Raw genomic sequence first — 23,137 nt, 5'->3', positions numbered from 1 at the left:
CCCCTTCTAAGTGCAGTTAGTCTGTCAATGTAGAAAGATGTTACAGAATCTTTGACTGTATTCTTCATGCTGTATTACCATCCCTGTGACCAACTTATATTGTGATTGTGAATTATAGTGCCCCGTTATCCCCCTCTCCCTCCTTCCCCTGCTTGCCCCATCCCTTTCCCCTTGGTAACCAGTAGTCACTTCTCAGTGTCTGTGAGTCTACTGCTGTTTTGTTTTCTTCTGTTTTTATATTCCACAAATAAGTGAAATCATATGGTATTTTTCTTTCTCCACCTGGCTTATTTCACTGAGCATGACAAGATGTTTAATATCATTAGCTATTAGGGAACTACAGACTATAACTACAGCAAGATAGCAGTACACACCTATTACAGTGACCAAAATAAACAATTGTGAAAATACCAAATGCTGGTAAGGGTGTAGAGGCCCTCACGTACTGTGGGTGAGTATGTAAAATTCCCACTCCAGAGAATTTTTTAGCAGCTTCTTATAAAACTAAGCATGTGCTTAATCATATCCCACAATCACATCTTTGGGCATTTTTCCAAGAGAAGTGAAAACTTAGGTTCACACAGATGTTTATAGCATCTTTATTTGTAATAGCAAAAAAAGTGGAAATGACCAAAATGTCCTTCAATAGGTGAATGGTTAAACAGATGTGGTACATCCATACAATGGAATATTACTCAGCAATAAAAATGAATGAGCTATTGATACACACAACAACCTGTAAGGATCATAGAAGCATTAAGCTCAGTGAAAGCTGTCAGTCTCAAAAGGGTGCATAATAACATTACATTTATATAGCATTCTCAAAGTGATAAAACTATAGAGATAGAGAATAGGTTAGTAGATGGATGTTAGGGGACAGGGAAGTGTGACTGTGATGGAGTAGCATCAAGTAGTAGTTCCTTTATGGTGATATGGGACATTTCTTTGTGGTGGTAGCTACCTAAACCTATGAATGAGTTGAAATTGCATATACCAATCAATGTATGCAAAAAATGGTGAAAACTTAATAAGGTCTATAGTCTAGTTAACAGTATTTTGTACCAGTGTCGATTCCACACATGAGATTCTGTATACAAATTTTGCAGCTTCCCTTGGTTTTATAATTATTTCAAAATATATTTTTGAAAAGACAATTTTTAATGCCATTATGCCCTTCATCACAAGAAACCTTAAAGTTCTAACCTCTTAATCTAGTAATTCCACTTGCTGGAAAACTGTCTCAAAGAGGTAGTTGTAAATATAGAAGAATCCTTATAAAAGATGTTTATGCAGAATTACTTGTAAGAGTGAAACAATGGAACTATTACTCAGAAAGTAACAGTCAAATAAATTAAGGTACCCTCCACTTAGTGAAATAGTATTGTGCAACCACTAACATAGTTGAAGGATCTGATTAAAAATACTTTTGTTTTTCTACAGTGTTACATGCATTTCATCACAGTTGTGAGCTATACATAAACATAAATATGCCCTTACTGTCTCTGTATGTAATGTGTATTTGAATAATTCTTCCAATAGTGTTTTTTCACCTTAGTGTTATCTAGGAAATATTTGTCTTAATTTTTAATACTTGTAATTATTGGCAAGAAAGTATATTCATAGTGCATAATATTTTGAAAATTTTTTGACAAAGTCTGTATACTTAATTTGGTCACTTGAAAAAATTTTTTGTCCATGTCCCTTTAAACATTTTTAATTTGTGTACTTTAAAAAATTTTGCTAGATTTTAAAACATATAAAATTTACCATTTTAACTATTTGTAAGTATACAATTCAGCATTAAGTGCATTCACAGTATTGTCCAGCCATCACCACTATCCATTTCCAGAACTTTTTCATCACCCCATTTAGAAACTCTACCTATATAGTACCTCCCAATGGTGTCTGTTTTTATTATTTTTTTATTTAAAAATTTATATTTATGCTTATTACATAAAATTTTTAAAATACAAAAACTAAAATAAGTTACCCATAATCCTACCACCCAGAAAAAAGCAGTATTGACCTTTGGCAAAACATTTGTATTTTGGCATTCCTTGGATGAAAATTATATGAGATGTTTAATTATGCAAATAACATTTTTCCAAAAACTCCATTTATATTTTTTTAGAAGTCAAAGTGAAATATTGAAGTCATTGAAATATTGAAGTCAAGGTGAAATATCAAAGTAAAAAATTATTGATTTTTATTTATTCTTCATAATTGAATATTGAAGTAACAAGATATTACTTGTTAATATCTTAACAAGTAAGATAAGATGGCCTGGTTCTTTATCTCCTGCAATCTTTATTTCTCATTCTGTTTTTAGCTCTTTGTGCCTACCTTGTCCCTCCTTCCCACCTCCCTTTTCTGATGCAGATACAATTATGGGAACAGGATTTGGTGAGAGAAAATTAAAAGTTATCATAAAGGTTCTGAAAATAAATTACAGCTTGAAGTGTGTTTTAAATATGGATTCTACATTTGGGTTGCTTTTGACTTCCACAGTCACATATATATATTGTGAACTATCTTTACGGCCATCTCTCCTCTGTATTCAAACTAGCAGACAGAAAAAGCCACACTTTTATGTGGATCTTACTATGGCAGTACTAGTGATCTGCTCATTTAACAACAACAGACACACAGACACAAACACACTGCATCAGGTATGTGCAGTGACAATGACAATGACGGATAGGATATTTGCAAACAGTTCTGTTCTCTGTGGTGGGCACCGTTCTGAAGCATTTCATATGTATGACGTCAAGGAGTTCTCGCAGCAACTCTGTTAGGTGCTTTTACTGACCCCACTTTCACATAAGGAGACCGAGGTGGCACAAAGAGGTTGAGTAACTTGCTTGAAGCCTCACAGGCCAGTAAGGCAGAGCCAGGGTTTGAACCCAGGCATTTTGGTCCCAGGGGCTGTAGTCATGTTGGACTGTTTTGGGTCTCTGTTGGTTTTTCAGCACTTATTGCTGTCTTTCTTAATTAAAGTAAGTTCTGCAGGATGCTAATGACCCAGAATGGTAATGGATGTTTGGTGACAGAAATGAAAAGGGAGGAGGAGTCCATGGTTAAATGAACTGAAGGTAAAGAAAGCTCAATATGCTTCTCTCCTTGAGCAGCCTGTGATAATAGATGTTGTGAATCTCTATTAATGGGCTATAATATGCAGAATGGACTCAGCTTCAACTCTGATTGTGGAATCTTTTTCACCCTCTCATGACCTCTCAGGAGCCAGCTTTTCTGAGGATGTACCCTGGGTGACGATGGCCCACAGAAAGTCCAAGCTCTGATCCTTGACTTAGGAGGGATTTTACTTCTGGTCTCTGCCAGTCTCGGCCTGTGCGCACCACCTTCTGACCCTCTTGCCTCACCCTTCTCAGTCCCAGATCCCTTTTGTCCTCTGCATCCTCCTGCCTGTGCTTGGATGTCACTCAGTCCCTGCCCCAGTGTTTCTGCCTGGCACCTTCCCCCTTCCAGTGTCAACTGCCTCTGTAACTTTCCTTGACCCCCTGAGAGCACATTCAGACATGCTTTCTGTGTTTCCTGTGTCACCTTGTTCAGTGCACTGTCAGGCCGCCATGAGCACGTTTCTCTGTGAGTCTTCAGTGCGCTCACCAGTGCTGTCTACTGATAGGTTCTTGTACTTCTTCCTTCTGTTAGAAAGGGCAGATACACTTGAAAGAATGTTTCATTGTCCTTCTCTGGATTCTGTCCTAATGATGATACAAGATAATTATTCTGATTCTTCAAGTACCTTATTTAAGCGATTCAGTGAATTGGTCTATTTGGTAGTTGCTATTTTTCACTTGACTTTTACCCTTTTACTACTTTTGTTGTTTTTGGTAGTTAAGAGATTAGAGTACCCTTGAGTGGTCATACCCCTGAGTACTTTTTTGCAACCCTGTCCCCTTCATATTGCACTGTGTATTCAAATATGACTCAGAAGTCCTGTGTCTCTTTTCAAGGCGTGCCATGTATCAGCAGGACAAAGAAAACTTCCGGGATGAATGCACTAAGCTTCTGGTTGGCAATATTATCATAACCCGCTACAACAATCGTACCTATCGTATAGACGATGTGGATTGGAGTAAGACTCCAAAAGACAGCTTCACAATGTCTGATGGGAAGGAGATTACATTCTTGGAGTACTACAGGTAGATGGAAGAGGCTGGGCTTGGAGTGGGATGTGGTCTGTTACTCTAGCGGGGTATGAGTTCCATGTTAGCATGCATGGGACACTTAATTGCATTGGTGATGCATCTAAAATTGAATGAGTGTGTTTGTGGGATTTGACTTGAATATGCCACCCTTACAGTTTTACCACTTCTAGTAATTTTGAAAGTTACTTCAAAAATTAATCTGAAGGCTTTGAATTGTATTTCTTTTGCTGGTTTGGTTAGAAGTCTAGTTGGAGATACTAAATTCAAGTCATTAATCATTTGACTGTCACTTTGCCTTTCTACCTGCCTAAGCTCTTTAGCCTGATGCAGTTTTAAAAAAATGCTTTCTTGGACTGTTAGCCTATTTCTCCTCCATTTAATTGCAACATTAACTTGAGCCTGCTTTTCCAGTTATAAATAGGCTGGATATTTCTGATGGATCCTTGATGTGGGTATTATACAAATTATGTGCATCAGTCCTGGTTAAGAGACTCAGTCTATGTTGCTATAAGTGTAGTGATGCTGATTCTAAACTATTTTCCTGCCTTTGCTCTGCTTTAGCAAAAACTATGGGATCACTGTTAAGGAAGAAGACCAGCCACTGCTGATCCACAGGCCCAGTGAGAGACAGAATAGCCAAGGGATGGTGAGTGGGGGTGTCGGGCTTACATTTCCCCCTTAAGTTCTTCATCTCTCAGCTGCTCTTAGCCTTCTTTGTGGCTCTGTGAGCTGTGGAGCAGTGCTCACAGTATAGTTGCAGAAGCTGTGCAGGGTTTTGTCTGTCTCACCCAGCTGGAGGTGCCACTTCACATTGTTGGATTTGCTTTTGAAGTCCCCATAAAGAGGCTCTAAATACCCATATGAGCGAGTTAGGTTAAGGAATAAGGAAATTTCCTGCTAAAGAAGATTTAAACACTGGATTCATTAGGGAAGTTACAGACTTGTGAACAGGGCTGGGGCTGGGGGAGTGTGCCTTGACACCTGAGTCCTTCATCTGATGCGTGAAGACTGAAGGTGGACAGGCTAGGATAAGATGAAGGCACCAGCATGATAGGCTGTGTTGTCTTAGCTTGTCTGGAGGCCCGAGAGGGACCAGAATTTTTTTTTTCTACTTTTTCCTCTTCTTTTGAAACAGTTTCAGTATTTTCCCCTTTATCTAGTACAACAGGTTTGCAATACTTTGACTGAGGGAGAAAGGGTAAGACTTGCAACTGCCCTCTTCTCTGGGGTTTTATCTGCCTTAGTTTGCCAGTTGTGTCCTGCAGGATCCACCCTGGGCATGGCATGGCCGTGCAGGTCAGGGGACCAAGACCCCCTTTACTGCCTTACTTTCCCTCTGGTCTCTCTTCAAAGCTGCTGAAAGGTGAAATCCTATTGCTTCCTGAGCTTTCCTTCATGACTGGAATCCCTGAGAAGATGAAGAAGGACTTCAGAGCCATGAAGGTGAGCAGTGCCTGCTCTGAATGGACAACCTTTGGATAGCAGGTTGAGCTGGAACCAGGCCAGACTTGCCTCGTTACCTGGGCAGGTCCATTCCTCCAGGCTCCAGTGATCCTTTCTGTAAAACATGACCTATGTCCTTTACCCCGCACTGACAAAATTGATCAGAACTGCCACTGATAGGTTGTTAAAGCAGGGGCATGACTGGGTTATAAAGTAAAAGGGAACAAAGGGTTCTTTCTTCACTCTCACCAATCAAATGGATGGCTGAAAATTGGTCATATGATCATAAATGAGGTTCTTTGAGAACATGGAGTTTTTCTAACATTTTTGTAAGCCTTCAGTTTATTTGAAGGGGTGGAGGAGATGATGCAGCAAACAGTCAACGAGTTAGAGGATGAGGTGAAAGGATAGAAGTTTCTCTTGTGGTGCTGAGTGTCCTGGAATGTTGGACCCAGTCCTGTAGGAAATAGCCAAGGAGCAGAGATGTGGGTGGCAGCAGGACTCCAGATCCAGCCATCTCCGAGTGCTGCTTGCAGTTCGTGGGGCTTCCACATGAGCTGCGCTGCTGCTTCACTTCTCCAGTCCTTGCCTGTCTTACCCTTGGACCCATGCTTGCCTCAGATGCCACATGTTATCTTTAGTAACATCATAAAGAGCCTGAAGTGAAAATCAAAATTCCTGTAAGAGATTTCTTTCATGTTTACCTTCTGATACTTCTGCTTTTAATATGTAGGTCAAGGCTCTTTTCCCTACATCTCCCAGTTGCCTAATGACTTTATGATCACAGAGATATCTATATAGCCCTGTAGACTTACTCTAATAACTGCCTCACAGGGAACAACAGCAGTACAGTTCATTAGTCCCAGAAGAATAAAGAACTCACTTTTGTGAATCAGAATTTTCATACACACATGTCTGGATACTCATTCAACAATAAATATTTAGAAAGCACTACTACGGTCCAAGCACTGGACAAAGAAGTTTCTTATGGTGTCAGTAAATGGCAGTACAGTATGATATGAAGTATAAGATTGGATGTGTTCTTTATTCTGTTACGTTTAGCTTTGTGATTGGTGCAGGGCGTTTTCCCTCTATTTTTTCCAAAAATTAAATAGGTGTAATCAAGTCCCCATTACTTCTGTCTCATAGACTCTCTTAATTTTAAATTCAGAACTTGGCTTTGAGAAAGAGATAAGCTTTAGATGTCATGAGGGAGAAAGAAACAGTAACTTAAAATTCTTACCTTTATGATTAAAGTTTTAACCTTGTACCTCTTTCACATTTCCCAGAGATGTTTATTAAAGTCCTTGGAGATACTTGAAAATTTCGACAGATTTCAGTGGGAAGGAGATTTCTTACGGAAGCATTTTAGACACATTGGGGTTTATTTTAATTTCATATTGGAGAAAGTAATATTTGTAACGTACTATCTCCCATTTTAATTCTATTCAGGATTTGACCCAGCAGATCAACGTGAGCCCCAAACAGCACCATTATGCTTTGGAATGCTTGCTACAAAAAATCTCAAAGAATGAGACCGCTAGCAATGAACTGACACGCTGGGGACTCTCTCTGCAGAAGGATGTACATAAGGTAAACCGGAAGCTATGATGGGGCAGGGAGCAACCCTAACCAAACATTTAGAGCTTTGTAAGATTAGCTGATAACTTCCTAACTTGTCTTTATTTTGGAGCTTTTGGTTTATTGTTATACTTTTGTGTGTGTGTGTGTGTGTCTTAGTCATAGTACTTGAATTTCCTTTGACTTAATTTGGTAGTATCTCTTACAGACATTTCTTCCCTGTGTTCCAGGGATCTGAGCTGTTAATTTCGAGTCAAATAGATAGCAAAAGGAATATTGACTTAAAATTTACCTCATTTTCAGTTTTCCAATCCAAATTATTCTTAAAGTTGTATATGTCTTTTCTTTTCCTTTTTTTTTTTCATTCCCAATAATTGACTTGTGTTTCTTGAATATACTTCTGCCGTTCTTTCTGTAGTTCTTGAGTCTCAGACTTGTACCACCTCATTTCCTTGTGGCCCACTGCTGGCAGTTTGCCTGAGTCCACTGTGTGTATCTGTGCAGTGAGACCATAGTGCAGAGGAGCACAAGACGGTGGTGAAGTCCTTGTACTTTCGGGAACTTGAGTCTCAGTTTTGCCACTTGCCTTCTTGGTTACTTTGAGCAAAGTGCTTGAAGCTCTTAGTTTCTTTATCTGTAAAATAAGGATAATGATTGAGTTAAGAGAATTAAATGGTAAAATCTTCACTATAGCATCTGACACATGGCAGGTGCTCAATAAATATTAGCTTATTACTTTTCACCTTTTTTTGAGGTTATACCAAAAAAATTCTACCTTTTCTCTAGTTCTCTTGCACTCTGAATTGACGACTCCTTAAAAATTCTTTTTTTAATAAAGGTAATGAATAGGAATTATGGAAAGTGTTGAAGCTTTAGAAAATGTAAAGGAGGAGATAAAAACATCAATAATTTCATCATCCAAAAGTAATATCTCAGTGATTTATTTTAGACATGTACAAAAGACATTTTCAATGTATTTCCTTCCTAAAACTTTTTTCTGCAGAATTAATCTTTTTCTTATGAAATTGTGATTATACTGTAGATGGTTTTGCATCTTGTCATTTAATATTATATCTTGACCATGTTTTCATGTTATTAAATACTATTTGAAGATGTAGAAACCATAAGCCAAAGAAGAAAAAAGTTTACCCATAATCTTGCTATATCAGAATGACCACTATTAACATTTTGGTACATCCACTTCAGTAGGGTTGTTCGTGTACACATGTGTGCACACACTCATGGTATATATTCATAGGGTTTCCCTTTTTTTCCCTCAGTATATGTAGAATGTTTTACATGTCATTTAATATTTTTCTAAATATTTTAGTGACTGCCAGATACTTCCTATTCCTTTATGTTCAAATCAAATTTAGTATTTTCCTATTATAAATAGTGATTTAGTGAACATCCTTGTACCTAAACCTTTGCACGTGTTTATTTTCACAGTCGAAGCTATGGAAGTGAAGCCATTAGGCTGGGGGCATTCAGATCCTTAGTGTTTTATGTTATTCTTCCATGAGCATTAGATGAGTCTGCTGCCTAGCACTCCTGCTGGTACGGGTATTGTTATGCTTTCTGTTAGACTTTCATAATATTAAGAAAGTCATTAAAATGCTTTGATTATAGGTAAAATAAGTATTTGTTATTTTAAAAAAATCAAATAGTAGAGGTCATAGAAAGTAAAAATCCTCCATAATTACACTTTCCCGAAAGATAATCATTACTAAGTGTGAACTCATTCCATTTTTATGGTGCACACATGATTATTTTTTGTAAAAACAGGATCATATGACATAGAATTAGAAAGTGATTTTAATGATCTCAGAATAGTTCATCATATTGATATTCATCAGTTTAGTTATCTTCCTACTTTTGGATATTTAGATCCAATTGATTTGTTATTCTTAATTTTTTTTTTCATTATATTTATGCCTTTTCCTTACTGCTTTTCTTTTGTATGAAGTATAATTTATGTTCAGCCTCATTAAGAAATTTTAACTTAAATTTTCTCCTTAAAATATTTTTGAGATTATTTTCCTGTTCACCTTAAAATTATTGTTGCTTCACATGCATTCTCTGCTTCTGAACAGTGTTTTTTTAATCCTTTTCTTGGCAGACCATGTTGGAAGCTTCAATAATTAAAGAGCAGTGCCTATAAAACTTTTACCTGTGCAATGTCCAGGGTTTTATTGACATGAACTGTCACTGCTAGCAAAGTTTCATTTTTCTGCCATTTTTGGAAGTTACAACAGGGACAGGTCTATATAATGGAGGTGACCAGGCCTCAAAGAGAGCAATATCAGTGTTTTTCTAAGTAATGTTTGCAGATGGCTCATGTCATAGGTACTTTATTTTCTGTTTAGACTGAAGGACGTATTCTGCCAATGGAAAGAATAAACTTAAGAAATTCTTCATTTATCACGCCTCAGGACCTAAACTGGGCTAAGGAAGTAACCAGAGACCTTTCCATCTTGACTGTAAGTGATTTTTTAGGTGGTAAAGAAAGGACCAGTATTTCTAAAAGTGTGGAAATTAGGAAGCAGCAATGATTCAGTGTCCTCTTTTTGATAGAAAAGACCACCTGAATTCCCATCCTGAATTATCCACTAAGCAGGGGGCCTTCAAACAGAGCAAATTGAGTTCTTGTTCAAGATAAGCACATTGCTTGACCATAGACTTAGGAAAGGAAATAAATTGCTGAGGTAATTGGTATCATGCTAGCCTACCACCCACTCTCTTTTCCTTTTTCCCTTTTCTCCCCAACCCCCTTTTCCTGGGTGTGTTCTGGAAGTTGTTTGTCCATGAAAGAAGCAAAATTGAAACAGTCCCCCACCAAGGGAACCAAAGAACAAAATAGCATGTAATTATCTTTAAATGTTTTTGGCTATGCATAAAGTACACACATCTGTTTCTAAAATTTATTGAAATTCAGCCATAAATGTACAGCTTAATGAATTTTCACAAAGTAAGTAGACCTCAACGCCAAAGATTAAGAAACAGAACTTTACCAGAGCCCCAGAAGCCCTTTTCCATGCTCTTGGTTACCACCTACCTCTTACCCTTACACACTCCAGGAATAGCAACTCTTTTGACTTCTAACAGCGTAGATTCATTTTAGCTGTTTTTGTATTGATATACATGAAGCCGTGCTGTATGTATTCTTAATACCTGGCTTCATTTCTGCGACCTTGTATTGGCGTGTCTCACCCATATTGTTATGTGAGGTTGTAGATTTTCCATTCTCATTGCTATATAGGATTCCTTTATGAGCTTGGGCCAAGGATTATTGATCACATGCATCTTTGTTCATAATAGGAATCAGATAAGACAGGACTCAAGCAGAGAGAATGAAAAGCAACATATTCTCTAAACTAACATCTCTTGGGTGAGAATTTGGAGTGTTTGGGTTGTGGGAAGTACTAAAAATACCTTTGGTTTTTTTTAGGTTCCCATGCATTTCTGGGCACTGTTTTACCCAAAGAGAGCAATGCATCAGGCCCAAGAACTGGTTAACATGCTAGAGAAGATAGCTGGCCCCATTGGGATGCACATGAGCCCACCAGCCTGGGTTGAACTAAAGGATGATCGGATAGAGACCTATGTCAGAACTATTCAGTCCACGCTGAGAGTGGAGGTAGTAAATTCATTTAATTTGAGTAAAATTATGGGATTCCTGTTCTAAAATACTTACACACTTGATTTTAAGTTATCTTAGTTATCAGTCTGTTGATGATGATGTCCCAAACCTGTGTCTTATTCATGTATGAAGGCACTACTGAACTAAGAGAAGCATCTCTGTGCCGTGTGTTGGCACCGTCACTTACCAGTGTTCTGCTCACATAACCAGCTGAGAGAATAGCTGACTTAACTTTAGTTCTTTATCTGTATAGAACATATGCTCAGAAAGCAACTTATTGGGCCAGGTGCCATCTTGCATGAGTCAGTACTGAGATGTGAGTCTGGTCTGGCTCCAGATTGCACTTGCTCTGGTGATGAGCTTGGCAGATAGATGGCCCATCAGCTGTGTTCTGATAGCCAATGAAGACCACTGGAGCCAAGCAGGTCACAGCATTCACAACTCATGGTTCAGCCTGCAGTACTTACCTGTTGGGTGTAAAGCAGAGGAGGAAAATTAAGGAGGGGGTAAAAGCAGGAGGAAAGTTTGGGGAGGAGGCAATTAGTCCTAGAACTGAAGAGTCCATTCTTGTGAGATCAATACTAGCATCACACTCTGTGTGGATCCACTCTTCCAGCTGTGGCGTCTGCAGCAGCACACTCGTGTTCTCTCTCTCTGACGTTTCCTCCTGACTTCCTATGCCTGTCCTACTCTACCACAGCCTCCCCACAGGCCTGATCATTGATAAATTCCTCTCTGCTTTTAAAAGAAGACCTAGTTCAGTATATCAGCTCCCCACCGCTAAGCTGCTCATGTTCTCTTCATGAGAGTGTACTGCCAGCAGTTTTCATGGAGCATGAATATGCATTTCATTCATAGTATTTGCCGAGCTTAATTGGTCTTATCTCTCTGTCATCTTTAGGGCATTCTGTTTTATTATTCTTTGTTAGGGGTCACAAACTCAGATGTCTGCGGGAGTCAGATAAGTTACACAAACTATTAGAGTGGGCCAGGAGGAGACTGTGAGGAACAAAAGAGAGTAAACCCCGTGACTGCAGATAAAAGCCCGGCACTGCTAATTGATTTTTAATTTGTCTTTCAAAAGAAGCCAAAAATGTAGATTTGTGTATGTGTGCACCTCCCTATTTTAAGTGTTAGTTAAAAAAAAAAAGTGTAAATCACTGTTGGGACTTAAAAAACCACATGTGTGTGACAGATGCAGCCTTAGGCTCCCAGTGTGCAGCCTGTGTTCTGTGTGGCTTTGGAAGTTCTTTGGTGTGACGCTGGAACATGTGTCCTCCAAGAAGTGTGAATATAGCACGAGTCTTGATTTATATACTAATTTATTTTGTGCACTATTGATTTACCATTTATAGCCATGTCTGGTATAAAGGGTTGGCAGCTTTCACTTGAGTGCTGCTTTTGTTTATTCAGACTCTGAAAAGTCCTGTTTTTAATATTGGATCTCTTACCTGGTGAGGGGTAGAGGATGCTGACATGAGAGGTGATGCTGGCAGTATCATTCTGTCTCCTAACCAGAGAGTTAGGAAGAGTTACTTAAGGATTTGACAAAAGCTTCATTTTCTTCTGTGTGTGGCTCTGAACCCTTTCTTGTGGTATTGCATTCCAGACTTACTAGAGTTAAAGTTCTGTGGTTTGAATGTAATAAGGTGCTTAGTTTACTAAAGAGAGTGGTAAAAAACACAATAGGGAATTGAAACCAGCAAGTAATAAGTAACTCCTGCATATTTTTGAAGTCTCTTCTTTTCCAGGCATCTTAATAAATCAGGCAATTGGAGAAAGCTCTGGATAATTTGTGGTAGAATATTACATACCTATGCAAAAGAAGCCCTGAACCCAGCAAATGTGCATTCAGGTTCAAGGCTCTTTTTCTGCATCTGGAATGTCCACCCTCTTGGTTTCAGTCCCCTCTCTATCTCAAAGGTCCCTTGGCCTTGCAGACTTTCCAGCTGTCCCCGACTGGAGCCCCATCAACATGCCCTGAGAGTTCCAAAGCCTGACTTAACATCTGCTTTCTCTCCTCAAGGGGAAGATACAGCTGGTTGTTTGCATCATCATGGGCCCACGTGATGATCTCTATGGAGCCATTAAAAAGCTGTGCTGTGTGCAGACTCCCGTGCCCTCGCAGGTGAGTGGGAGCTGGGCTGGAGGCACTGATGGAAACTCTAGCCTCCCTTGAGGCTTGGAAAAGAGGGATGTGTGTATTCAAAAGGACTGAAGTAACTCTTAGAAGCTAACGTGTGTAGACCCTTCTGGTAAAGCATTCCCCTTATTAGAGTAACCTGGTGACAACTAGCAGATGCTCTTCATAAATGCTGCCTTCAGGGTCGGTCCCAAATGAATGCAGAAGCTTTTCAGAGGGTGAAGCACCCACTGGTGTCAATGACTGGGTTCACTGAAAAGCTGAAAGGGGAAAGCTGTTTTTTCCTATGAAGGTTAAAACAATTTTTACTGTGCATGAGATCCTTTTGAAAGGTTTTTGTTTGTTGTTTTCTGTTTTTGTTTGTGTTGTGTGTGCATGCCTGCTTGGAAATCCTAGAATTAGAATTATGAAGGCAAAGTGTATTATCTGCTAAGTAGAGTTGCTTAACAAATATAGTATTTTCTTCAAAATTGTTCTTATTTTCTGAGAGGTTGATGGTGTCCCCTTCCCCATACCTTTGGTCCCTTCACTAGGTCATCAGTACCCGAACCATTGGTCAGCCCACCAGACTTCGGAGTGTGGCCCAGAAAATTTTACTTCAGATTAACTGTAAATTGGGTGGTGAGCTCTGGGGAGTGGATATTCCTCTGGTGAGTGATGCTGAGAGATGTCTTCATTCAGTTCAGCTCCTCAGGGAATCCTGCCTAGCTACTTCCCTCATAGAGTTACCTTTACTCTTGGTGCTTAGTAATCTAGATGGTTCATTGCCTGTTTCTGGAGAGCCCATGAGCTAAGAACGGTTTTTACAATTTAAAATTATTGAAACTAATATTTTCTGACATGTGAAAAGTATATGAAATTCAATGTTCACTGTCTGTTAAGTGCAATTTTATTGGAAAAGAGCCATACTCCTTTACAGACTTATGGCTGTGATCATGTTGTAGCAGCACAAGTGAGTAGTTCTTAGAGAGACAGACTGTGTGGCTCACAAAGCCTAACGTCATTTATGGAAGAAGTTTGTTGATCCCTGTTCTAGATCTCTGACTTTGTTCCTTTGTTCATAGTGTTTAAAAAATGTCAAATTGATTTTCCTTTCTCTTTCTTTCCCTGAATTTAATTTTCATGTGTTGCTTTGGGGTTCAGATGATACTTAAAGATGGAGTGATGGATTGCTTAGGGATTTTGATTTGCTGTTTGTTTTCTAATGCAGAAACAGTTGATGGTGATAGGGATAGACGTTTACCATGACCCCAGGAGAGGCATGCGCTCCGTGGTTGGATTTGTTGCAAGCATCAGCTTGTAAGTGCTCATAGTTCCATTTTGCTTGGTTACTTCATTTTGACACCTAATCTTATTATAAATCCAGCAAATATATTTTGAGTATTTTGTATTATAGCAAAAGTATACTTTACTAAAAGGATATTATAAATTACTATAATTTATTCAGTGAAAGTATACTAAACTCCTTTCTCCTCTATCTTCCTAAAATACTAGTTTATGCAGTCTGTCTACCAGACCTGTCACACATGTAAGCTTGTTGGCCAGCTGTGGTGTAATCTCTTTCAGAATGGGGACTGCCTCTTGGTGGTGGTTTTTCCCCCCAGAAATGAAGGTTTTGTTTTGTTTGTTCTAATTCTAACAGTAAGGCATGCTTATGCAAATATTTGCAGAAATATAGTAATTGAAAGTCCTTCATGGTCCATCTTTTATTAACCACCACCAAAGGTTTGGTGTATATATATTTTCAGATTTTCTTTTATGCATGTGCTAACGCACTCAGCTGTTAGCCTGTGTATGCATATGGCATGTTACTATGTAGACTGTTACTCAGCTTGTTTTTAGTACTTAAATAGTATATTTTGGACATTAGCTCGTATCAATGCAAATAAATCCCAACAATTCCTTTTAACTGCTGCATGGAATTTATGCCACAGCTCTATTTATTTAGATTTTTTAAATGTCTTTGTTTATTTAGTCCTCTATTGGTGAATATCTAGTTTGTTAAATTTTTTCAATTGGAAGCAGTTTTATACAGCAGATATCCACAATCATGCCTATATTTTTACATTCTGTATATGACTTCCATATGTCTTTTCCCTACATCACCATGTGTTTTTACATGTAACATGAATGCATTTACTAGGTATTTGTTGGGTTGGTGCATAAAGAAGCCTGTGTGTGCTGACATTCAGACTGTGGGCCCTCCTGTGTGAGTACCTTCATCTTTCTGTCTTCTCTCTCCACTGCTTCTGCCCCAGGACCCTCACAAAATGGTATTCCCGAGTGGTATTCCAGATGCCTCAGCAGGAGATTGTGGACAGCCTGAAGCTGTGCCTGGTGGGCTCATTAAAAAAGTTTTATGAGGTGAGGAGAAATATTCTGAAGTTTCAGGGTTTTTAAGGACTGCCTCTCTGACCACTCAAAGAGGAAGTTTGATTTAGAAAGAAGGATCCCAAATTGAAGGTGAGTCTTCTAAACAGACTGAAAGTTAGTCATGGCTGAATGGGAACCTCAGAGGAACTGCTTTCAGGCTTCTACTTGAACAGAGCAGCTTAAAGGCTAAATCCTTTGATTTGGTTTGGAAGATAATGATTATTTCCCAGGTTGTCAGTCTGATGCCTGTAGACATAATCTTCATACCCTTATCAGGAAAACCATGGGTAAATTTCAGCAATTAAAGCAGCTTATGAATTTGCTCAGCTTTTTATGGCTGTCATTAGGCGCTGGCTCTTTTCATTTTGGTTCAAGACAAATGCCTCCCTGTAAGTCACTCCTAGAACTCCGAAGAATGCTAACAATGGGGAATTACTGTCATTAAGCCGATATTGGGTCTGGAACAATGAGCAAGCAAAATACTGGTTTTTGCCTTGGCCAGTACATCAAAGGAAGCACAAAGTGGCTTTCATTTCTTAGGGTCAGAGTTAGCCCTTTGCACAAATTAAACAGCAAGTAATTTAATAATTTCGTATGATTAAAGTTAGTCTCTAGAATTCCATCTTCTTTTTCCAATATGGTTTCCTACTGTGTCCTTTTCAGTATTAGAGATTGTGTAACATTGAAGTTGAACGTTGTTTCTAAGGAGTGCCATACGATACGCTACTCTGTCACCAAGTTCTACCTCACCTTCTTTTTCCTTGTTGCTATTGTTTTCCTTCAAAGTTCTATCTTCTGGGCCCTAGCTCAAAGATTACTTCTGTGAAGCCATTCCTATTTCTCCTCCACTACTCCATTCTTTAGCTATTCTGATTTCTTAATGTTCCTCTCCCAAGTCTCTTTGTTTATATTCTGTGTAGTAGTTGTCACATCCTGCCTTACATTAGTTGTTTGTAACCTGATTTATCTCTCCCCCTGGTTGTAAATCACTTGAGTACTTTTTGGTTTTTGATGGCTGTGTAACAAATTACCCTAAAACAGTGACATGCAGTGAGCATTTATGATGTTCACAGTCAGGAAGTTATACATGGCACAGCGGGCTCCAGTTCCTCTCCATGCAGGCTTCTCTGTGTCTGAGTTAGTCTGGGCTTCCTCACAGTAATGGCTAGGTTCAGAGTGTGAGCTTTTCAAGAGACAGAGAGAGCCAGGTGGAAGTCTTGTTGCCTTGTGTACCTTAGCCTTGAAGGCCATGCGCCATCACTTGCACTGCATTTGATTTATGGAGCAGTGTCATTATGAATATGCCTAACATTTGGAGGAGCCGGGGTACGGTACAGATAGACTTAAAGAAACAAACAACTAATCTCTATAAAGCCTTACATACATTTTCATATTTTTGTACTAACTTAATTACTCTTTTCCCTCTTGATTTACCACTCTTTGTATGTTACAGTAAACTTGTGCCAAACTCTTCAGCACAGAAGTTAGTTGGTGGTTAGCTAATCCACTTCATCCTCAGGTCAGTCATTCTTCCATCAGTATTACATCCTGAGGGGGCTTCAACCCAGTTTCCCAGTATATTTGATTAGCAATGTCAGTATTACCATAAGACTGGTTAACATGATGTAACTGAATCATACAAACAAGATTAGTGTCTCACCACATTGCAGTACGGTAGTAAATATAATCTAAAATTTAAAAATAACAGCATATTAACAGGTGGAGAAAGACAAGTACCAAATGATCTCACTCATTTGTGGAGTATAACAACAAAGCAAAACTGAAGGAAAAAACAGCAGCAGACTCACAGACTCCAAGAAGGGACTAGTGGTTACCAAAGAGAAGGGGTTGGGGAAAGTGGGTGGGGAGGGAAGAAGAAGGGTTAGACTAAGGGGCACTATAGTTCACAGGGAAGGCAGTACAGCATGGAGAAGACAAGTAGTGACTCTACAGCATCTTTCTGTGCTAATAGACAGTGACTGCAATGGGGTGGAGGTGGGTGCTTGATAATATGGGTGCATGTTGAAACCACAGTGTTGCTCATGTGAAACCTTCAGAAGTGATACCTTAATAAAAATAATAATGGCATATTACTAGATTCTCACTGAGGCATGAATAATTAATTCAGTTCCTCCTCATGCTATTTTATATATGACCAAAATGTCTCCCAGAGCCAGGCCACTTTAAGTTTGCAGGCTTCCATTCCAGTGTCAGGTTCCAAAAACAGGAATAGTCTCAGCAACATGGCTTCACCCCTCCAAGTATCTGGTATACTTGAGCAAAAGACAAGGTCCTCTGTTGAAAAGCCTCTTGTGAGGTGCCTTGTAGTACTGGCTTTCTCTCATTGTGTAATCATTTATTCATCCCTTTATCCTCAGCAATTATTGTTGCCTCTTTCTATTTACATCTAAATGCTTCCTCCTTTGCTAGAGACGTTAGATTTGGCTGCTGAGCTGGTCTAGATTACAGGCAGCAATACTATTCTAGCAAGTGCCTCCCCCTCAGCCCATTCCCATTCATGTAGGGTAGGTTACACAGGTACAGAGCTAGTGGGCTGAACTGACTACTAGGCAGGATAGCTGTATTTCCTGGGAACCTCAGTTTTGCCAGAGTTTTCATACCAAAAGCACATACTACCTCATCAGGCCCTTAGGCACTGTACCATAAAAGCTTAAAAATATAGTTTCTTGCTTAAGGATTTTATGGGTTGAACTGTGCTCCCCAAAAAGGTGTTGAAGTCTTAATCCCCAGAACAGTGAATATGACCTTATTTGGAAATAGGGTTTTTGTAGATGATCAAGTTAAGATGAGATCATTAGAGTGGGCCCTAATCCAATATGACTGCATCCTTATGAAAAGAGATTTGGACACAGAAACACATAGAAGAAAGACGATGTGAAAACACAGGGAGCTAGCCACCTACAAGCCAAGGAACACCCAAGGCTACCAGAAGCTAGGAGGGAGACATGGAAAAGGTTGTCTCTCATTCCTCAGAACAACCCTGCCCACACCTTGATTTCAGACTTCTAGCTTCCAGTCCTATAAAAGAATATACTTCTGTGTTTAAGCTGTCCAGTAGTGGTGCTTTGTTATGTAGCCCTAGCAAATGAACACGCGGCTCATCCCAGCTACTGGTCCTTGAGTTGCAGCCCTGGTCCAAGAAGCACTCCATCAGATAGGAAAGAAAGAGTGTTAGGGTCGTGTGAGGGGAGACAAAAAAGTATTATCATACCAGTATCCTCTTTAGATCGCCAGAGAAAGGGAGGAGTCTCTCTAGCAGGGACAGTACTTTGGCCCTGCTAATGTTGAATGTGAGTACACACATAAAGGTGTGTCAGCCAGCCCCTCACACCTTCATCTACTCCATTTTAGACAAAAAGTGTTTCCAATTTCTTAGAAATTAAATAAATCATGATAAAACAAATAATTATAATTCTAAACAAACCATTCTAAATTCTGTTACTCTGAGGATGAAAATGTGTTCCTTGGTCTGAGGAAATGTGACTTGGCAGTCCAGATTGGTGCAGTGTCTTCTGTTTTAATCCTCTTAGTATCTTGAGCATTTGTATTTATCAGTAGGTATGCAAAGCCCAATTCAGAATAGGTGTCTGTTTCTGTTGGGAACTATTTTCAGGCTCCTAGAACTACCAGAATCAGTTCAACTTGACAGTTAGGTACAGGTCTTCCCCCGCAAGGAATCTACCCCAGAACTATCTGCATTCTCTGTTTCTCCTCTTGGCAGACAGAACAGTTCTTGTTGGCATTTTGCACTTGAGAGGGTGCAAGGGAAGTATGTCTAGATTCAGCCCACTTCTGCATTGATGCCAACCCCCAAGGTCCACTTTTTTATACACCCAGGTGCCACCTCTAGCGAGCCAACCAGGATATCTACTTGTGGGTGCTAACCACTTTCTGATCTTGGAAGGAGGTAATTTTTCACCACTCACCTGTCCCTCTGTTTCCTGATAATGTCTATTCTGCTTTCTTTCTCTCTGGATTTGCAATTTTGGGTATATCATATGGATATAATCATAAAATGTGTGACCTTTTGAGGCTGACTTCTTTCATTGAATATTTTTAAGTTGTAGCATATATCACTATTCTTTTTTATAGATGAATAATATTCCATTGTATGTTTATTCCACAATTGGTTTATCTATTCATCACTGATGGACATCTGGACTTGTTCCCACCTTTTGACTGTTGTGAATAATGCTGCTCTGAATCTGCTGTGTGTTTATTTGTTTAAGTACCTATTTACACTCCTGTGGGGCATATGCCTCGGAATGAAATTGATGTATCATATGGTAAGTCTATATTTAACTTATTGTGGAACCACCAAATTGTATTCCATAACAGCTGTACCATTTTACATTCTTAGCAGCACTATATGAGGGCTCTAATTTCTCCACATTCTTGCCAACACTTCTTATTTTACATTTTTTAATTATGGCTATTGTGAAGTGGTATCTCATTATGGTTGTAAGTAGCATTTCCTTAATGACCAGTGATGTTAAACATCTTTTCATGTGATTATTGTCTATTTGTGTGCTTCCTTTGAAGAAGTCCTTTGAAGTCCTTTCCCCATTTTTCAGTTGAGCTATTTATCTTTTTGTTGTTGAGTTGTTAAATTTTTTTTTTAACGTATTCTGGATGCAGAGCCTTTCTGATATATAATTTGCAAATATTTTCTCCTGTAGGGAGTCTTTACTTTTTTTGATAGTGTTGTTTGATGGACAAAAGTCTTAAATTTTGATAAAGCTCAATTCAGTCTATATTTTGCTCCCTTGTGCTTTTTGGTGTAAAATCTAAAAATCTAAAATTTAAAAATCTGATGTTAAATCTGAGTCCATAAAGATGTACTCTTACGTGTTCTAATAACAGTTTTATAGCTTTAGCTCTTATACTGATCATTGGTCACTGATCCATTTTGAATTACATTTTGTATACAGAATCAGGCAAAGGTTCAACTTTATTATTCTGCATGTGGTTATCCATTTGTCCCAGCACCACTTGTTGAAGAGACTATATTGTTTCTCCATGGAATGGTTTTGATACCCTTGTTAAAAATCAATTGTCCATACATGCTTGGGTTTCTTTACGAACTCTAAATTCCATTGCAGGGGTCTTATATGTCATCCCATGTCAGTACAACGCTGTTTCGATCACTGTTTCTTTTTAGTTCATTTTGAAATTGGGAAATGTGAATTTTATAGTTTTGTTTTTTTTCAATAGTGCTTTGGCTATTCAGGGTCCCTTAAAATTCCATATGGACTTGAGATAGGCATTTCCATTTCTACAAAAAAGGCCATTGGAATTTTGATAGAGATTGCATTGAATTTGTAGCTTGCTTTGGAAGTATTGCCATCTTAATAATATTCTGTCTTGCAATATATGGACATAGTATGTCTTTCCATTTCTTTAGTTCTTCTTTCTTTCAGCAATGTTTTGTAGTTTCCATGCACACACATTTCACCTCTTTGGTTCAATTTATTCTTAGGTGTTTATTCTTTTGAATACTACTGTACATTGAATAGTTTTCTTAATTTCATTTTTAGATTGTTCATTGCTGGTGTATAAAAACATAACTGGTTTTTGTGCATTGATCTTTAACCCTGCAACTTTAAAAAATTTGTTTATTAGTGTTAGGTTTTGTTTTTTTTTTAATTCTTAAGAGATTTTCTACATAGAGGATCATGTTATCTGCAAATAAAGATAGTCAAGCATCTTTCTTTCCAACTTTTTCTTCCTTAGTTGCTCTGGCTGGAATTTCCAGTACAGTGGGTGAAAACAGGCATCCTTTTCTTTTTACTGATCTTAGGGGGATAGTTTTAATTTTAAGCCTTTCACTGTTGAATTGATGTTAGTTAAGGATTTTATAAAATCCCTTCATCACATTAAGGAAATTTCCTTCTATTCCTAATTTGCTGAGTGTTTTTATATTGTGAAAGCATGTTGGATTTTGTCAAATGCTTTTCATGCATATTAATTGATGATAATCTCATTCAGATTAATACCAAATTAATTTCAGTTGTATACAAAAGCTTTTTCCTGTATAGTTCTGTTCTTTCCCTCTTTATGTTAATTCTGTGTTAGGGTTCTCCAGAGAAACAGAACCAGTAGAGTGTGCATGTATAAAAAAGAGTTTTATTTAAGGAATTGGCTCATGATTTATGGGAGCTGGCAAGGCCAAAATCTGCAGGGTGGCCAAGCAGGCTGAAGACCCAGGGAAGAGCTGATGTTGCAGATCACATTTGAGTTTAGCCTACTAGGTGTTCCACAGGCTTCTTGGATGTGTCAGTTAATTTTTTTTCTTTTGACCTTTTCTCTTCTCTCCTGCTGAGATTCCACTTATTTGCACATTAGCGTGCTTGATTGATGAAGTCTCAAAGGTCTCAGGCTGCATTCACTTTTCTGCCGCCTTTTTTCTTTTTCATGCTGGATAATCTTCAGTTCACCAATCTCCTAGTTGACTGATATTTCTTCTGCCTGATCAAATCTGCTGTTAATCCCTCTAATGACTTTTTCATTTCAGTTGTTATACTTTCCAACTCCAAATCTTCCGTTTGGCTCTCTTATTATTTCTGTCTCTTTTGTTGATAGTCTTTATTTGGTGTCACTTCTCATACTTTTCCTTAAGGTCTTTAGATGTGTTTTCCTTTAGTTCTTTCAACAGTATTTAAAATATTGGTTTAAAGCCCTTGTTCAGTAAAACCAATATTTGGGTTTGCCTCAGGATAGTTTCTGTTGACCACTTTTTTTTGTATGAATGGGACATACTTTATTATTTCTTGGCATGTCTCATTATTTTTTGAAATTATTTCAAATTAATTATTTGAGTATTATTTATTGAAAACTAGACATTTTAAATATACTGTTGCAACTCTGCTAATTAAGCAATGCCCAGGGATTGTTGTTCAGTTTGTTTGATGACTTTTCTGTTCTGATTCAAATCTCTATATCTGGACTGTGCATAGGCACTGAAATCTCCCCTTAGTTAATTTAGTGATCAGCTAAATGACAGATTTCTTTAAACTCCTCAAACTTGTTCCGACTCCTCCAGTGACTGCTAGAGATAATTTGCTAGGTCATTTACCATGGTAGTGCAGCTGCAGGTGTCACAGCTACTGCAGTAGAAGGGAGATGTGACTAGAGCAAGATAAAATACCACAAAGCTCATTGTTCTTGTCACGATTCAGCCAGTTTATTGAATAAATGCTATCTCATTGTTTCAAGCCTCTGGTTAGTTTCCACAGTTCTAAAAAAGTTAACTATTATTGCAATGCACTTGTTGCTTTTATGGAAGAATAGACTTTTGAAGGTCCTTACTTTCTCATTCAATAAGTATTACCTCATGAGTGCTTTTGACATCTTGGTTTTCTAGGTGGTTGGTAATTAGAGTCTAGAACCCACTAAGGGTAGCAAGCATTGGAAAACCTCTATCATTTTGGTTTGGGGCCCCAAAGAGCTACATCCTAGGAATCAGGGTGACTGAGACCCAGGGAAGAGCTCAAGCCCTTAGAGCAAACTATAGCTCATCTTTGAATTATTTAAATACCTAAATTCAGATATGGTGGACTAAATGCTCGGGTTCCCAAGTTTCTCATAGTACTAATACTCTAGGTCCCTAGAAGAAACAAACTTAAATTTCTGTATGAAAAACATCATTCCAGGCCCCATGTTATTTTGATTAATAATGTGAAAATACTGTGCTAGCAATTTTTAAAAAGGAAAATATGTATGTTATACAGTTATGCATTTGTGTCCCCATGTATGTTTGTATATACA

The 23,137-nt window shown here is 38.4% G+C and overlaps 1 protein-coding gene across 1 annotated transcript in view; it reads left to right on the top strand.

Moving 5' to 3' along the window:
• The window catches only part of PIWIL2 (piwi like RNA-mediated gene silencing 2), a 56,203-nt gene that overhangs the window by 13,389 nt on the left and 19,677 nt on the right, over positions 1-23,137 (top strand). Inside the window, exons 10-19 of the mRNA XM_036889129.2 lie at positions 3,975-4,163; positions 4,731-4,815; positions 5,523-5,612; positions 7,065-7,205; positions 9,560-9,673; positions 10,642-10,830; positions 12,860-12,961; positions 13,510-13,626; positions 14,187-14,275; positions 15,235-15,340. Of these exons, the coding sequence (XP_036745024.2) occupies positions 3,975-4,163; positions 4,731-4,815; positions 5,523-5,612; positions 7,065-7,205; positions 9,560-9,673; positions 10,642-10,830; positions 12,860-12,961; positions 13,510-13,626; positions 14,187-14,275; positions 15,235-15,340 (1,222 nt within the window). The remainder of the gene's footprint in view (positions 1-3,974; positions 4,164-4,730; positions 4,816-5,522; positions 5,613-7,064; positions 7,206-9,559; positions 9,674-10,641; positions 10,831-12,859; positions 12,962-13,509; positions 13,627-14,186; positions 14,276-15,234; positions 15,341-23,137) is intronic.

This window comes from Manis pentadactyla, chromosome 1 (genome assembly GCF_030020395.1).
Source record: "Manis pentadactyla isolate mManPen7 chromosome 1, mManPen7.hap1, whole genome shotgun sequence".
In the NCBI taxonomy this organism is placed as follows: domain Eukaryota; kingdom Metazoa; phylum Chordata; class Mammalia; order Pholidota; family Manidae; genus Manis; species Manis pentadactyla.
Note: the sequence above shows the minus strand (reverse complement) of the source record. Positions and strands in the feature narration are given on the sequence as shown.